This window comes from Sinohyriopsis cumingii, chromosome 11 (assembly GCF_028554795.1).
Source record: "Sinohyriopsis cumingii isolate HCF-2022 chromosome 11, ASM2855479v2, whole genome shotgun sequence".
NCBI lineage: Eukaryota > Metazoa > Mollusca > Bivalvia > Unionida > Unionidae > Sinohyriopsis > Sinohyriopsis cumingii.
Window position 1 is genome coordinate 34,616,102 of NC_142971.1, and position 19,846 is coordinate 34,635,947.

Below are 19,846 nucleotides of genomic sequence, written 5' to 3' on the forward strand. Positions count from 1 at the left end.
TTTCTGGATGAGATAATTCTTTCTTTTTATTTCATTAATTGTTAGATATGCAATGCATATGTATAGATTTTACATATTTTCCCACAGCCAAGCCAAAAACCGTCTTTATGTTAGATATTACAATTGACCACTAATAATTTTAACACCTAGAACCTTAATAACAATGGACGAACCTCCAACTAAAGAGAGAAATTTTAAGGCTGGAGAAAATAATTATTGTAACTGAAAGAAGTTAAAAAGAGCAGACCACTCACAAAATATTGATTTAAACGTTAAAACAAATTCAGGTTGTTATAAATGAAAATAGGTAATTCAGAAACAATTTCATATGCTAAAAATATGTGATCTTCAAATGTAAATGTGATTAATGTTTTTTTTTTGCTATGAAATTTTGTTTTCAGATGAATGCATACAATATTTTAGCAAGAACTATTAATAAAGAATAGAATATATGTACAGTGATTGTGGTTATTTTTCTTGAAATTGCTCTGAAACTAGACCTTGGAAACTGGTCTTTTTGTACAAATCTTGAGAGACTGCTTTTTGTTGGCAGATGTGGCAGTCTCTCATAACAGGTTTTACTGTCTTTCATATGACACTATTCAATCCATAAGCTCCAATGATAGAAATATTCACTTTTGAACGTGTATTTAAACGTATTCAACTTTGTGACCCATCTCCCAAACTTCAAGTGTCAAAACCAGCAGTAAGGGAAGGGATGACTAAAAACTTGTTATAGGCCTTTCTATCATGTTTGTATAAACAAATTCTGACCTTCCTAGATGCTGCCAAGATTTTATCTGAATAAGGGATCTCTCCTTGTCACCAAAACTAGGGTGCAGAAAAAATACGTTGGGTAGGCCCGGGGAAGTCTCCGAGAGAATGCTATAATAAACCGGGTAGTTCATTATTTACTCAACACTTAAATACTATATCTCTTTCTTCCTATTCCACCCTGTCTGCTTTCAACTGAAATTAAAATCCTCATATTATGCCCCCTCTCGCATTAATCTACTGACTGTTACTGAGCTCAATAAGTTCCTTATCTGTGTATGAATATCATTCTGTGCTGAGGACCTCCCTTTACAGTCTGCCATCTTAAAGGGTATTATGCACAGCTAGTTTAATAGCCAACAAGTTGTTCTTCAAGGTCATTAATAAAACGTGTCCACATTTCACAGGTATTTTCTCATGAATATCTCTGCATCAAAATGCATGTGAGCTGGTGACTTGGCATGTCATGTAAGAGTTAACATTCTAAAATTCAAATGTGTATTTCCATCAAAAAAGGGCTATTATTTCCAAACCTTTGGCAAATATTACACAACATATCTGCCATCCTGGTGTTGTACTGAAATCATTTGTACTGTAACACCAAGATTTCTGGAAATTTGCATAAAAAAATTTGGTTTCTTTTATGGCAGTTCCTCTAAACCAACATCTGACCTTGTTTTAGAATGACCATCCTCCATTTGATAAGAAACGTCATCCTTGACTTTCTTCATTCTGCTATTCACTCTGCACATTCATGGCAGCAATGACTTGAAGTTAAAAGAATCAGTACAGTTTTGACCAACCATGTTTGACTATAATTTCTTCTTCCAGAAATGAACCAAAATTCACTCACTCACAAATGTTAGGAAAGGGCATCAGCTGCATGCAGAACCCCTCTAGTACATGTTTTTGTGCTGTAAATAGCAAACCTTTCCAAAGCATCCTTTTGTGTTAAACTACATATGTGTGCTCTGGAATGGGTGGAAGTATTTTGATATAAAAAAGTATCATCAAAATGTTTGTTTATTTGACCTTATAGTTAAATGAAAATTGTATGCTTCCAAGAGTGCATTTTATATGTGGAACTTTGAATGTAAGTTATTTCTGCTTTACAAGTGTACTTACGCAACCTGGCATCTCTGTACTTTAGGACATCCTCGGTTAGTGCCCCTAAGGCATAGTACAGCACACCACCAAGCCCACTACTAATTCTTTCTGTGTCAAAATATCAACCAGTATATGTATATTATAAAGACTGAAGTGATTCTACTAAATGTGGTTGGCCTAAAAGAGAACTATGGATGGAAAGAGATATTAAAGACATTAATAGAGATCATCATAATATATCGAATAATTTCAAAGAAAACAATGACTAGTAGACTGAACATAAATTTTACATAGTGTTCATACCCTTTATGCTATTTTTTCCTGAAACAGATCTTACCTGTTAGCATTGTCATGGTTGTCGTTTTCCCAGCTCCATTGTGCCCTAAAAGTGAGGTGATCTGGTCTTCATACATATTCACGGTCATGTCTGCCACTGCAACCTTAGCCCCTCTTCCAGAGCCGAATTCCTGCAATATGACAATGTTCACCACAAATTCAAAACCTACAGAATTTCTGAACAGAGTAAGTTTATACAACTTAAAGAAGGTGGAACACACCATTAACAGGGCCTTTAGATTAAGAAATTACAAAGGGCAGGAAACAAACTTGGTAGTACTTGAATCGTAACTACCACTTAAATCACCAGTGAGAATAGGCCCCTCAGGGATACGACTACACATCGAACCATTTATAAATAAACCAAGGCTGTGTAGCAACTGTCAACATTGGGGTCACTTTGCCTCCAAATGTAAATTTCAGACAAGCTGTCAGCAATGTGGTGGGAACCATAGGGGGCAATGCAAGAGACAAACACCCAAATGCACTAACTGTAAGGGCCCGCACACATCCCAATCATTGGAATGCCCACATGCAAAAAGAGAACTCCAAATTATACATTTCATGAATACCAAGAATTTACAGTACTATACAGCCAAAAAAGAAATGCTACAAAACAAACCACCGAACAATGCTTATGAAAACAATCCAAAACAAATCCCACAAAAAGCTCAGAACTCGACCAAAGCCCCAGTCAAAAAGAAATATCAAACTAGCAAAACCACACAGTGGAATGAAAGCACCAACAATAAAAACCAGACAGGACATGCAACAGAAATAGGAAAGCTAATTAGGGATATCAAGGATGTGATTACAGAAAAACAAATCATAGCTGAACACAAAATTAAACAAATATAGGAAAAACTACAATTAATTATAAATAATAACTGATAACACATAGATTAGCCTATTAGCCAGTAGAAATGACCACTAATAGTATGAATAACACAAACAAAAATATCACAATATGGCAATGGAATGCTAGAGGGCTATCAAGTAATATCAATGAACTTAAAGCTAAACTACAAAATATAGTATATAAACCAGATATTATATGTATACAAGAAACCAAAATAACAAGCAGAACTAAACAAATATCTAAACTCCTGGGCTACACCCAGGCCACTTCAAAAATCGAACCACAGGACAAGCAGGAGGGGGCTTAGCCATATATATAGCAGATAACATTCAGAATGCATCAACAATAACCATAACACCAACCCCAGGTAGCAAAGAAGCATTCGAAATGCAGTCCCTCATAATTCATACAGGCAAGGGTCAAATACAAATATGTAACATTTATGACCCAGGGGGAAAATCAGACTCAGCTAACTTAACTACTTATAAACAAATAAGTGACCACAGACGAGTAGACCAGATCATCATCTGTGGAGATTTCAATGCCCATAGCAAGCTGGGGGTGTGTGGTGTGACGGACAAAAGAGGCAAATTGATTGAAGAATGGACCACTGAATCTAACCTTACCATTTTAAATGACGGCACAAAAACACGCCTCAGCCAGGTCAATGGTCTTATGTCCACCATCGACCTCACCATTTGCTCGCCATCAATAAACCAGGTGGCCGACTGGAGGGTGGATCAAACTGACCCCTTGGGCAGTGACCACTTCCCAGTAATAATCACCCTGCTGATGACGGTCCAGGACAACTCGCTAAAAAGAACCCCTAGATGGATATATTCAAAAGCAGATTGGACCACATTTAATGAAACACTAAGCAAAATAGACACCAAAAACCTAGAAAATGATAATATTAATAAATATTACGAAGACCTGATTGATACCATACTAAAGGCAGCCACCACTAACATACCCAAAACTAGTGGTAACCCAAATAAACAAGCAGCCCCATGGTGGAATGAAGAATGCAAACAAGCCATCACTGATAAGAAAAAAGCCCTCAATAAATTCAAACGCACTAAAGATTCTATTGATTTCACTACATATAAACAATGGAAGAAAACCCTTAAAAACCTAATTAAACAGGGTAAGGAAACAACATGACATAATTACTGCACAAGCATCAATATCACAACTAGTACTAAACAAGTCTGGGATAAGATTAGAACAATTGGAGGGAAGACAACAAACACCACCCCAAAAATAGCGAGAGCCATTACTAATAAAGAAAAAGCTGACCAACTAGCTCAGCACTTATCAGAAATGAGTAGTAACACCAACCACACCCCATCAATTCAATTACATATGGGCAAAGTAGAAAGAACACATAATAATCTCTTTAAAGACCTCAGTCTCAAAGTCTCAAACCTAAATAAAGACATTACAACTTACGAATGGGACCTAGCATTGAAAACCAAATACGAAACTAGCCCAGGGGAAGATCAAATAGGATACACAATATACAAAAATATCCCAAATAACATTAAACAAACAATTATTAAATTACTAAACCAAATATGGACCTCAGGCAAACTACCTGATAAATGAAAGCACGCAATAGTAATTCCAATACCCAAGCAAGGAAAAGACCCTAACGATATTAGCTCCTTCAGACCCATTTCCTTTAACAACCAACATTTGTAAGATCATGGAAACCATAGTCACCAACCAACCCAAACACCACCTAGAGAGCAATAATTTAATCTCCGATAATCAATGCGGATTTAGAAACAAAAGATCCACCACGGATCAACTAATACGATTGGAAACCGCCATCAAATTAGCGTTCAACTCCAAACACAAAGCTCATAGGAATTTAATTGCAGTATTTATTGACCTCGAAAAGGCATTCGACCTTGTATGGACCAAAGGCTTATTAGCCAAACTCAACCACTACGCCATCACAGGTCGAATGTTTAACTTCATTGAAAACTTTCTTGCCGACCGTAAAATAACAACTGGAGTCGGTGACATCTACTCAGAACCACACACACTTGAAAACGGTACACCACAAAGAAGCGTACTCAGCCCAACCCTTTTCAACATCATGATTAATGACTTGGACACCAACTTAGCATCAAAACTAATTGAACTCTCACAATTTGCTGTTGACAGTTGACTATGGAGCACAGGAAACCCCTCCAACCACAAAGTAATCAGCGATATTCAAACAAATTTAAACAAAATAGGGAAATGGGCTGATAAATGGGGATTCAAATTATCGCATGAAAAAACCATAGCAGTACTGTTCACCGCCAGACGTAAATCACAAAGTCAGTTTCCAAAACTTACCATCCAAAATCAAGAAATTAAATTCATAAAGGTAGCACGATTTTTAGGAATGTACTATGACTCTAACCTAAACTGGGGATATCACATAAACGAAATAGTCAAAAGGTGCAATAAAGACCTTAACCTCCTTACAAACTTTAAAGGAACCACCTGGGGATCCAATCAAGAAACCTTACTAGCATTATATAAATCGTTAATTAGATCTAAACTAGATTACAGATGCCAAATTTACAACTCGGCACCCGAAATTAACCTCAAGAAACTAGATAGCATACAAAGAAAGGCCCTAATTATTTGCACTGGAGCACTACCATCCACATTGCTGGTGGAGCTTCAAATCTTAACTGGAGAACTGCCGCTCCACCGTAGAAGACAAGAACTCACCCTCAGATATGCAGCCAGGTTAACAACACACCCCAACACACACCCCACCGCCTAGCTATAAATAAATGCAATATACCTTTTAGAACTAAATTAACAAAAAACATACCAGCAGGGAAATTAGTCCATCAATTAGTTAAACCAGAACTTCCTATAGACAACCTCCAAGCAGAAATTGCAAATCACTATGACAAAGAACCATGGATAAATACCAACCCTTCAGTTAACACCCTCATTACGAAATATGGAAATAAAAACGAACAAGAACTCAAACTAAACACAATCTGTTCAGAAGAGATCAACTCAAAATATTGCAACTACATTAAGATTTACACTGATGGATCCAAAATAACAGAACCACCGAGAACATCAGCAGCTTATGTAATCCCCGAGCTTAACATTCAAGTAGGACGAAGACTACCTAACCTCTGCTCCATATACACAGCTGAATTATGGGCCATACTTGAAGCACTCAAATGGATCGAAGAGAACAAAATACCCCAAGCGGTAATAATAAGTGACTCGATAAGCGTCATAAACTCCATACTTAATAACAACACCAAATCAAGAGAAAATTATCTTAGACAAACCAATCTATTGTTAAAAAAACTAAACAATAATAACTTACAAGTAGAATTTATGTGCATTCCATCCCATATTAACATACCAGATAACGATATGGCAGATATTACAGCTAAACAAAAACTAAACGAAACCACTCACATCAACCTAGATTATAGCATATGTGAACTCTATAGCATATCTAAAACTCTCATTGACAATAAATGGCAGGAATTATGGAACACAAAAAACCAAGGCAGGAAGCTAAAAACCATAATTAAAGAAGTCTGCAGAAATAGGAAATCACCCAAACCAAAAGGCAATGACCAAAACTTTATAAATAGAATACTCACAGGCAAAACCAAGCTGGCCAACAGCTTCGGACAGTACATAGGACCACAACCACATAACCCTAACTGTTACCACTGCAGGGTCCCAGAAGACCTAGAGCACATTTTTAACAACTGCCACACACTTGAAAAAGAAAGGAGTAAGTTTAAAATTAAACAACGTAATATTGGATCCCCAGTCACATACCCAGAATTCTTGATGAACACAAACCCCAATATCAATCTAACATTCGAATACATCATAAGTTTTATACACGAATCTAATCTAATTAAAAAAATTAAAAAAGCATATCAAGACAAGTCCAAAATATTACAAAATCACTGTTTGGGAATTATGATGGCCGGCTAGGTCTCATGGGTTCACAGACTGACATAGCCATGCATAGCCCGAATAATAAAAACCAACTAAGGACGAATCTAATCTAATTATAATTAAAAGAAATACAAGTAAATCAAGATCAGTCAAAAATAAAACAAAATCTTTGTTTGGGAATTATGACGGCCAGCTAGGTCTCGTGGGTTCACAGACTGACACAGCTGTTCATAGCCCTAATAATTAAAACCAATTAAGACCACGAAAACTTAAAATAGGAAAATAGGAAATAATGCAAACAGGACTACATAATAACATACAAATAAATATAAAACAATTTTTCATTCCAAACCAATAAGACAAGGAATCATAATAAATATGGAATTCAAGACGTAAAATTGAAGAAAGAAAGAAAAAAAAAGAAAAAATATTTAAATATATATATATAAAAAAATTAAAAAAAAAAAAACATTTTTATTTTTATCTATACTTTCTTCCTACCTTATTCTTTAACCATCTTATAGTCTCTTGGCATGAAAATTAGCATCTCTACCACCACATTCTAACCCAGGTGACAGCCATCAATCAACAAATAACGAGAATTACCGACAGGACACTAAATCAGATCATATAAGGTGGACTTGAACACAGACCATCAGGATCGTCCTCACAAAAACAGATCAGGAACAATACTACCCCAAAATATCACTATATAAGGTGGTCTAAACTCCGAAGACTATCAGATTCCACAGAACAAGGCTGCAAAATAATAAACTCTCTGCTTAAGGAAGTATAACCCCAAATATACACGTGTAAGGTGGTCTAAAACCCAAGGACCATCAGATCCAGCAGCACAAAGCTGCAACGAAAAACAACACTTATTAGAATACTAAGACACTAAAAACCAGTACCAATCAAGGTGGTCTCAAATACCCAAGACCATCAGGGCCCGCTACACAAGGTGGCAACATCAAAACCCATGGCTGTCAACCTGGGTATCTATCCTTAACCTACTCTAAAAACAGCACAGTTCCTATGTTATCCTCCAAATTATGCAGGAAGACACTTTTAGAAACTATACCCTGGAACTTAGAAATGCCAAAAATGTGCCATAAACCGCCTCCCAATTCACAAGCCTCTTCCTCCTCTACCACGACCGGACATCAAAACATCACGCGTGCAGTGCACGCCCCCATAGCAATATACACGAGTGCGCGTTGGGTCCAATCCCACTTGTCTCAATCAACAAAGCAATGCAACCTAAGCAATGAGTGCATGCTGGGGCCAATCCCACTCACCTCGGCTATACATCCAGATCGATAGGAACTAAATAGTACCTCGATCTGATGGCCTAATTAACAAGTGTTCCATGAACACATAAAAGCCTGGGGGATGTGGCTCTCATTCCTTCCCCCAGGAGTAATTAAATAGCATGCTGTGTGTGCATTAAACAGTGATACATGCTCCATTGGAGCGAAAATCACTTTAATCCAAGTAAGCAAGTAAGTAAGAGTAAGTTTACATTTTTCTAAATATTACTATCAAATATATTTGAGACAATCAGCTTATTTAATACCTTGGACTTCTTTACATACACACCTTTTATTATCTGGTACATATGCTAACAGTACATACCATGTACAAGATATTCACATGACTCAATAAACACACGTTTCCTTGCACCAAAATTTACATACAAAGTATCCATTTCTAGCATGCCTTTTGGGATTTGCTTTGTTCCAGTGTTTTACTGCACAGGAACACTTTCAAGATTATATCATGGTGGACATGCCATGGAAGAAAATAGGGTATGACCCAAAGGTGAAAATCAAACCTTGTCACGAGTCCTGCATTCTAACCAATCAGCCTCTGCAGCCCCTTTATGCAAGCCTGAATGGAAGAACTGGAGTCCCTTTATGTAATGCTTCATGGGGAAAAAACTGGAGTCCCTTTATGCAAGCCTAAATGGAAGAACCGGAGTCCCTTTATGCATGCTTCATGGGGAAAAAACTGGAGTCCCTTTATGTATACCTCATGAGAAAGAAGCTGACGCTAAAGTCTATTTAAAACATCATGATTTTCTACAACCACATATACCTTTTGTCTCATTATCACTTACCAATATAAGCTAAATAATGGGAGAATAAACCTCCAATGTGGAAAGACATCTCAGCACATACATAAGAACCTACCTTTTCTACTATGCACAAGAAACAGCATAAATGGGATGCTGTGAGTGCTAATTATTACAAACTTTAAACTCATGAAAAAGATTCAAAATAATAAATTTTTTATCACAGTGCAGACATTATGTTAAACGAAGTATGTGTCAACATCATATTTATGCCTTCACTAATGTAAGTTAAAGGAAACTTCTAAGTGAAACAGTGGCCATGTCTGTTGGGTTTTGTTGGAAAATGATAAAAATCAAATCTGATCTGGGTCTTTGCAATGTAAAGCCTCATAAAATATTTTTATAATTTGGTTTTAAACAATGCAATCTTTCTAAAGATTTTGAGCATAAGCAAAATTGACGATGGACATGACCAGATGTGATAGGTAGTCCCGGGTAACATTATACGACCCTTACATAGACATGGTGGGGCATAAATAACATCATCAGTGACAAATATAGTTTCCTGTAAATTTATGTATCATACAAAATATGACACAATGTAATATAGTAACATATAGACATATGCCAAATGCTGATATTAAACTTGAAGGAATGAAAAAGCAACAATGGGGATGTGTATTTGTGCTAAAAACACTTAAAATGCTTCTAAAGGTAAGTATATTGTTCACTGTACTGTAACATTTTTCCTCAGTCCTGATTTAAGCATGCTTGTTTTGCAAAAACACCCATGCAAATTACAAAGCTTAGAGTTATACACTGAGCATTTAACATTAGAATGTAACATTCTCTATGAGATTACTGATACTTATTCCTGGGTTACACAATGAACATTGCTTCTAAAGGTAAGTATATTGCTCACTGTACTGTAACATTTTTACATTTAACAATAAAACTGTACGATTATGACCTTTCTGAGATGTTTGATACATATTCCTGGGGTAAGACCAGGTGGATCTCTTTCAAAGAATTCAGAACTTATCCCACTGTTTGCTGTACTCTCATAATCAATGTCCTTGATCTTCCTGCCACACCAGTAAGATGCCTGAGAAAAGAAAAGATTAGATTGTATATTTTTCTATGTCAACCCTCCTGAGTTTCTTCAACTGGTTGTGCACATCATTTCTCGAGTACAGTGGCTCCTAACCCTTTGAATATGAGGATCCTTTAACTTCAAAATAATTTGTCAACCACCACACGCTAATTCGTAAATTGAGAAAATACAAACCCCTTCAAATAACCCTGCTGCCCCAGCTGAATAACCCTGCAGTCCCCCCACCTGGGTTAGAAACCACTGCTCTAGTATATTAAAGTGTTGGCTGTTTATCAGATAGAACGGTGCACCAGATTTTTAATTTGCTATCAGCAAACCAAAGGCAGCAAAGTATTATTATGGACAAGCAAAACTAGAAATATGATTTACACGCTACCAACAAATTAAAATGGATTATTTCCTGCCCCATTATTCACCTGGTTAATATCATGTGGTTTAATTTTATTGGTGACTGCATTTAAACTAAGGCTATCTTTATCACTGTGGAGTTAGTACATTATTATTAATTCATAAAGTGTGAATTCACCTGTGGTATGCATCTTGAATGTGAAATGAATACTTGGTGAAAAACTCATGGTGTCAATAGCCTGAGATCCCTGACAAAGATAACAGTGATTCTGATGTAATATTTACATACCATGAAAGGGAAGTAGAAGGGCTGTGCCACACCATATTCTCCTGGATGGACATTGTCCACATACCAGGCAACGACCATGTAAAACACAGTGTCAACCAGAAGCATGCCCATGGCATCAAGGAGGGAAAAATTGTCATCCACTGTACCAGGCCTGAAGAAATTGCTCCACTGGGCTCCCTCCCCTGAAAATATTTATATTAGTTCAAATTTAAGCATACTATAAAACCATTTTTAATCAGTAATGTGATTACTCTTTCCTTTTCAGATATTGACACTTGTTAGCCCCTATGAAGAGAAGACCTGGGAATCTGAAGAAGCATTAACTCATTTAAGAAATCACTAATGCCTGCAGATGCCATCTATAGAAATCAATAGTTCAATATCATTATGCCATAAGTTAGTTACAATTAATTCTTTTAGTAGTTATCAATTATTGTGACTTTGCACACACACAAAAATACATTTTTCAGTGGTTCTTAACTTTGTAGATTGAGGAACATTTCCTACTGTTTCCACAGAAGGATCATCATTCTCTGGGTTAAAGTTTTTTTTTTACATTTTTTAAATTTAACTTTAAGTCTGCACCAATAGCCTGTAGTCAGCTGATGTGCCATTAAACAATATATATTACAAACAAATTTCTTGTTGGTCATAAAAACATGGAACCCTATGAAGACTAGACAGTATACAAAATCAAATACTGAGTCCCCATAGCATGAATTAAAAATATCTATGACAGTGTAAAAAGAAATTTATTTGCATGCATGTCATTAGTTTATATCATTGTTTTATTACATTTTGCTAAATGTAAATAAATAATATAACAGAGCCAAATGATTCTTTTCTTGAGGACAATACAATTCTTAAATTGAAACATTATCCAATTTAACCAAAAGAAACTAACTTTGCTAGAATATTACACAATACAATATTGACAGAGTGATGATGCCAGGATTTTATATTAAGAGTGGATCATCAAAACATGGGGATTAGAAAAACATGGGAAGGTGGGTGGAGTGGAGTGAATACTGCATTAGTTCTATATTTACCCAACACTTAAATACCAATCACTCCTTCTTACTACTCTCTCTACTGAAATCAAAATCAAATCCTGATATTAGCATTAACCTGTTCATTGTTTCTGAGCTTAATCTGTTCCATTTCTATGTATAAAAAATGTTCTGTGTTGAGAACTCTTTCAGTCCACCACCTGAGGAGGCATATGTGTAGCTAGCTTTGCCAGCTACAACAAGTCGGGAAAGTTTCTTTATTGTTTTTTGTTGAATTTTTTATTTACAGGTACTGTCTTACGAATATCTCTGCTCCAAAATGGATGTGATTAAGTGATTCAGCATGCTGTACAAGTGTTGACATTCTAAATTTCAAATGATGATTTCCAATTTATTCCCAAAGGTTTTGCAAATACTAGACAACATATGTTCGTCTTGGTGTTGTGTTGTCACCATAGGAACTGTGATAACCAAGATTTCTAAAATATTGCATCAAAATTTGTTTTTTCTTTGGGAGTTCTCTAACTTTGCATAACACATCATTTTAGAATTAATGTTCTCCGTTTGACAAGGAAATCAACTACATCCTAAACTTTCTGCACTTTGCCATCGACTTTTCACATTTATGCCTGAACTGACTTGAAGATGAAAGGTACAAGTAACTTTTTTGTCAGCAATACTTGACTACAATATCACCATCAAAATATGAACCAAAGTTTGCACATGTGGAAATATGGGGAATTGCAGAACCCATCTAGTACACATATTTTGCTGTCATAAACAATTAGCTGGATTCTCTGACATCATTCTCTATTAAACTGCATCTAAATATGTCGGACAGGACATAAATATCTTGATCAAATAAGTACCCTTATTATTTACTTTTTAGATTTTTTTTATTCAGTTTTTATCTTAACAGTTAATAAAAATTATATAATGCACCAAGTGCATTTTCATATGTGCAACTTTTAACTAATTTGCAGTTCTCACACATTACTGTTTATCCATTTGTGTAGATTCATAACAATTTGGCATGATGTGCATACTTACACATACTGGCAACATCTCCAGATACAATGTATTAATGAAAATTTTTAATCTCAACAAAAAAATGTAAATATTGCCTAATTGCCTTGCCACATAAGAAAACCTTTCCGACACAGTAATGTACCATTAAACACCAGTCTGTTGTTTACTCATGTCAAAATTTTATGAATTACAGTATTCATAAGTGAAAGCTCACCAGTTCCTTCATAGATAGCAATGGTGTTACAGCCAAATGCTAGGGCAATATTAGACAGAAGACAAGCTGCCATCTTTTCTCCCTGGCTCATGTCCTCGTACTGATCCGTCAGGAAGAAGAAAGGGAAGTAAGTCAGGAAGAATAGAATTCCTCCAGAAAAAGCCGCAGAATTTGCTGCAAAAATAAACAAGCTGATTTTCACAGCAAGCATACTTATCTAGAAAGAAACAAAATTTCTTGGGAGGATTCTGAGTGACTAAATATTTTCTTAGTTCTAAATAGGTAGTATAAAAGTTCAAGGATGGATATTTACATTAACTAAAAGGATTTTGATTCAAGTCAATTTAAAAATGGAAGTACATGGCATTGAGATGAATCCCTTTCAAGATGTATCTACATATTTGACATTTTCTAACCAATGCTAGTTAAAAGCAACTACCAAAGTGAAGACATGAAACTGACAAAAAAAGTGTCACTATTTTTTAAAATTAAGAAAATAAAAAATACCCCTAAATGGCCTCTTTACATGCACTTATTTGGAGTCTCTCCAAAAACCAAAGAGTGGAAATTCTCTCCTCCATTTAAAATAAAGGTGGAATTTTGTTCTAAATATGTAAGGGATTGAACGAAGAAATATAAGGTAGGGATTGAACCTAGGATGTGCAATTTTTATGCATTCATTTTAAATTAGCGTGGATCCTGCAATCACATGTCATACAACAGACTCTGTTTATTAAACACTGACCACACAATATTTTACTGACTACACAATATTTTAAAAATTCATGCATTCAGTTGATTTTTTGGCACACTTTTTTTTAAATTAGCATGGATCCTCCAATCACATATCCTAGAAGAGACCCTGGCTATTAAACAGTCGTCACACAATATTTTTAGAAATTCATGAATTCGGTTGATTTTAGGGCAGAATTTATTTTAAATTCATGTGAATCCTGCAATCAAATATCCTAGAAAAGACCCTGGCTATTAAAAACTCACCACACAATATTTAGAGATGCCAACTCATACTAACAAAACAAAATTCCAGAGTGATATAATCATAAATATAAAAAAGGGAATGCTCTCAATTTTTATCTGATAAGAAGCACAACAATGTCTGTAGTACAGAGCTCTCACCAAAATTGCATCAAAATATGTTGACTGGTGTCTGAACTGTGTTATCTATAAGAAACTGCTTATGAAACTTGACAATTTATCAATTCAAACCGAAGCTGAAAAGGTGAAACCCTTTGAAAGGCACATCATGTATAAGACAGTTGATGTAGCAATGGCAGTGAATTATGTCAAAAGAAATTGGTATGCATAAGCAACAAAAGCTACCAAAAAATTTACATAGACTGGCAAATAGATGGATAAACAAAAAGAAGGAAAAGGTAATTACTACAGGGTTACCTATTGCTTACACGGGGCTCTAAAAATCATCCTGGCCCATGAAAAGAAATAATTCAAAACAATTACAGAAACTTACCTTTCTTGAAGAATGTGCTGACCATAAAGCAGAAGGCGATGAGGGACAAAGCGTAGGTAATAAGAAATACATAGAACAGTGTTGGCTGGGTGTAGTTCAGCACTTTTCCTTTGGACCCAATTGGAATACACAGAAGCAGTGTATAGAATATCATAGCTATGGCAAGGTAGATGAGACATTTCACAAACCAGGACAGCCAGTACATCACGGTACTTAAACCCATCATCTTCATTGATTCCTGGAAACAAAAGAAGCAGCATATTACACTTCTAGTAGTGTCAACTGATTTGCAAAGCAATAAAGTCTACAAGCTGTCATTGAAAAAGTTCTTGACGCCATTGCATTTAGAACAAAACTTAAAAACAAATTTCCATATTTAAACATTCATCAAATGGTTTTAACAGGATTTGAATGTTTGTAGATTTTAATAAAGCTATCAAATCAATCCCTTTCCTTTGTCCACTCTGGTATTTAATGACTCACACATACCAGCATATAAACAATGAACACAGTCATCCAAATCTAAAGACTAACAATCAAATTAATGAGGACATAAATTTCCTGTTTATCTTCAATCTCAGTAGGATCAGAAATCTTCCTTCAGTGCTGATGATAGATTGTAGGTAAAGAAGGGAAGTAATTCTCAATTACTTGTTCAGTTAAAAGTTGGTATCGATCAAACAAATCAGAGTCAATTAAACATGAGGACTGTGACACAATTTATCTCCTTATTTGGTAGGATGGGTTAGGGCAATCAAGCCCCATCTTGATCAACATTTATTGCAAATTAACTACACTCAGGACATCATGACATCAAAAATGACAATGTGGATTAAATCTGAAGACAGTATTATTGTTACAGCTATGCGTACATAGAGGGGTAACTAATCCCTGCCCTATTATTTAGTGCCCATGTCAAATTTTGGAGCACCATTGTCAAGTTTATGGATGCCTTTGAAAATCTTTGTCAAAATTTAAAAGTGATCCAATTAGAAATCTTTGTCAAAATTTAAAAGTGATCCAATCATTCACTAATTGTCTGAGCATCAAATTTAAATTTTAGACGTTATTGTTAGAGCTCATACTGCAAGGTGTGCAATCACGTTTCATTCTTCCACCATTATACAGTGCTGTGTTAGAAAATTCTGATAAAAAGAAAGCAGTCACAATTTACTTGCAAGATAGGATTTACGCAAACAAGGAAATTGTCAGAATATTCCCAGTAATTGCAATTTGTTTTCAATTGCTTCATGTGTGAAAAAAATGTTACTTTTTTCTTATTGGATAACACCTCATTTCACCCGATCATGGGCCTTGGTTCTTTTTGTAAAATAAAATCACATTTGAATTTAGCTATGTCTTCTTTAATATGAAATATTACAGACCATTGAAATGTTGCCTAATAAGTTTTATATCTTTTAAGTGCTAAATATCAAACCATTTTACTATTACATATGTAAGACAGACTAAGAATTCAAATTTATGGGAGTTCTCATTATTATTAGACAGTTTTGCATTAAATTGTATTTTCCTGATCTGTAAGTCAGATTTAATTTCAAAGAGATATTTCCCAGGTTTTCTGGCTTGTAAAGGCAGCACTGACTTTCTTTCCAAGTTGATAAACCTTTTGAAAGAGCTGCAAATTTAATACATGTACTTGTTCATTGCCAAGTCATGTTCTACATCTTACCAGTGTATGTTTGACCGTAATCTCATACCTTCTTTTCCCCACATGTCAAACCTTTGATCAAGCCACAAGTCTGATGCTTGCTCAGTGCCATGTAACAGCGGGTGATCATTTGAACACCCTGTGATGTTGCCACACAAATGACACGTGTTCAGTTGCAGACTTGAATAGATTTCACTCACTGTAAAGACCCTAGCTCAGTCTCAACATTAAGCATCCACAAATGACAATGAAGCTGAGGAAACATATGATATTTACGATAACTAGACAATGATGGAGGATTTCAGAACTTTATCAGACAATGAGGACAAATTCTTGGACTTTATATCAGATGACATTAGATCTGTTATAGGATATTGTGAATCAAAAACTTTCAATGTTTATTTGTCAGATGTGTACAATAAATATAACTATAGGATGTTGTGAAACTGATCATTTCTCAACTATTTTGATACCAGTCTGTGACCTATTATTGAATGCAAGGTTTTATCATATAAATGGATTTCAAATGTCAAGCATTTTGGATTTTACTGATAGAATATTATTATAGACCAGGAAATTCACAGCACTGGTATTTTTTTTTTATAGAATAGGGAATTCCTAACTCTGTGGTTTATTACAGAAAAGGAAATTGATAATGCTGAGATTTATTACAGACAAGAGAATTCATGACTGTGGTTTATTATAGAAAAGGAGATTCATAACAGTCTGATGTTTAGTATAGATAATGAAATTCGTAACTCTTTGGGTTATTATAGACAATGAAATTCATGACTCTGGGCTTATTATAGAAAAGGAAATTCACAACACTGATATTTGTTATAGACAAGGAAATTCATAACACTGGGGTTTACTATAGACAAGGAAATTCATAACACTGGGGTTTACTATAGACAAGGAAATTCATAACAATGGGGTTTATTACAGACAAGGAAATTCATAACAATGGGGTTTATTACAGACAAGATAATTCATAACAATGGGGGTTATTACAGACAAGGAAATTCATAACTCTGGAGTTTATCATAGACAAGGAAATTCATAACAATGAGGTTTATTACAGACAAGGAAATTCATAACAATGGGGTTTATTACAGACAAGGAAATGCATTACAATGGGATTTATTACAGACAAGGAAATTCATAACTCTGGAGTTTATTACAGACAAGGAAATTCATAACTCTGGAGTTTATCATAGACAAGGAAATTCATAACTCTGGAGTTTATCATATACAAGGAAATTCATAACATTTTTTTTTATCGACTAGGAAATTCATAACACTGAAATTAATTATGGACTAGATTTAATATACTTTAGGACATGATCTATGTTTTACTGTGGCTTGATTCAAAGCTGCCAATCTTTTACAGCCTATGGATGGCAGAGGTTAAAAGTTGCAACTGACAATCAAGGCGAGGAACTGATGAACAGCAATTACTCTCTTATTTCACCTTAAGTTTATTTTCCTTCTCATAAGCAATGTTCTTGGTGATCTGGAGTGCATTCAAGATGAAGCTGAGAACAATGAAGAGGGGAAGATTGGACTGGAGCACACTGATCAACACATCACGTAGATGAGGTGGATATGGCATTTTTTGCATGGCAACAGGGGTATTCAATGTCGTATTTCCTGTTACCGTTTCTATGATTGCCATATCCAGATGGTACTTCAGTGCAAGAAATCCAGTATCATAATAATCTGCAATGATTGGAAAAAATGGACTTCATTAATAAAACTTGTATTTTAGTATGACATTATATATATATATTGTAAAGGCCAAGCTAGGTCCTGATGAGACTATCTTGGAGTATCGCACCAGGGATGAGTATGCTTCTTATCAGCTGACTAAGAAGGGGAAGAATGGAGTAAACTCGAACTCTTGATTTCTTTTATACCATAACACAAGATGATTCATTTATTAAGAAACGTATAATAAAGTCAGTTCATAACCATGACAGTCTCGTTGTTTTTGTACTAAGCCAAAATACTATCATTGTTTCTAGGTACAGTATGGTATATGATAATTTCATGCAAGGTCAGGGTACACATTAGCACTATACTATTAGTTCATTATATTATTTCTTATGATGAATGAAAATTAAATAAGAGTTACAATCTGTGGAATTAGTTGCAACTAAGTTTACTACAGAAGAGAAACTATGACTTGATTGTAATTGTGAAATGTAAAAATCTGCAAGAAAATACTTGCTTGACTTTACACTTCAACTATAGTGTAATACTTATTTGAAGTGAACTGGTATAGATGGAAGTAAATTGGCTGTCAAGTCGGTGAGGAAAACACTCAAATGACTTAGGCAACTAATACATTATAAAATACAAACTTAACTTACATTTTTTTTTTAGATTGCTAGAATAATCAAGTACTGTTGAATTGAATTTAGAATGTCAAGTCGGTGAGGAAAGCATTCACAATGACTTAGACAACTAGTAAATTATAAAATAGACACGTAACTTATGTTTCATAGATGGCTAGAATAATCAAGTATTGTTGAATTGAATTTAGAATGTTAAGTCATTGAGGAAAGCACTCACAATGACTTAGACATTTTTTTTCCATTATAACTTTGTTGGACCTATAATTTAAGAAGAAGTAATTATATATTTGTAATATAGAGAAACGTCTCTGTATGTCTTTAGCTTCATAAAACTAATTAAATAAAGAAAATAAATAAAGAAATGAATAAAAGTATTGGTCTGTGAGGACAACACTCACTTGACCATATAACTGAATTTCAAATAACAAATGATAAAACAATATCTAGTTTGCTTGTAAAATAAATTAGAAATGACTAGAATGCATATAATTTAGAAGGAAAAAAATAATAAAAAAATAACTTACATAAAATTTAATTTGTACTTAAATAAACTTTAAAAAAAATTTACTGTCCAAAATATTGCCTAAAGTTGCATAACTCTCTAATAAACAAAACAAAACAAAATAATAAAACAAATAATAAAACTCAATAACTGTGATGTACCTAGTTTGATGGCTGCAAGCTGACTGAAACCCCTCAAACAGCCCACAAAGCCTTATATACTCTTGACAAAACCCACAACTAACAAAGCCTACAAAACCCACAAATCCAACAAAACCCACAACGCCCACAAAATACAAAACGCCCACAAAATACAAAACGCCCATAAAACCCACAACGTCCACAAAACCATCAGTGCTAGCAAAGCCCACAAAACCCACAATTTTTGTTGGAATATCCAAACCAGCATGAGCTAGTATTGCATGTGTATATTTAGTTAATTTTCACAATGATTATTTATAGAAATTACCAGCTGGATATTTTACACATTGCTACATTGCGATTGAATTGCCCTAAGTAAAAAAAGAAAAAGAAGAAAAAAATTCAATTTTGTATTTCGCGGCACATACCGTGTTAGCCTGTCGCTCATAGCAATGGTTCGGAAACCGTGTTATGCACTCTTACAGTATTACCGAGGTAGACCGCATGACATGGTAGTCAGGTTGGGTCGGCATGACGTCACAAGCATAGCGACCTACTTTCCGCCATATTGCGGAGGT

The 19,846-nt window shown here is 34.9% G+C and overlaps 1 protein-coding gene across 1 annotated transcript in view; it reads right to left on the minus strand.

Annotated features, from left to right (window-relative positions):
• LOC149787903 (phospholipid-transporting ATPase ABCA3-like) overlaps positions 1-19,846 on the minus strand; it is a 162,951-nt gene that overhangs the window by 71,553 nt on the left and 71,552 nt on the right. The window contains exons 3-8 of the mRNA XM_089974151.1: positions 17,741-17,988; positions 14,601-14,838; positions 13,112-13,285; positions 10,859-11,040; positions 10,078-10,212; positions 2,219-2,348 (exon numbers count right to left, since the gene is read on the minus strand). Coding sequence (XP_089830277.1) covers positions 2,219-2,348; positions 10,078-10,212; positions 10,859-11,040; positions 13,112-13,285; positions 14,601-14,838; positions 17,741-17,988 — 1,107 coding nt within the window. The remainder of the gene's footprint in view (positions 1-2,218; positions 2,349-10,077; positions 10,213-10,858; positions 11,041-13,111; positions 13,286-14,600; positions 14,839-17,740; positions 17,989-19,846) is intronic.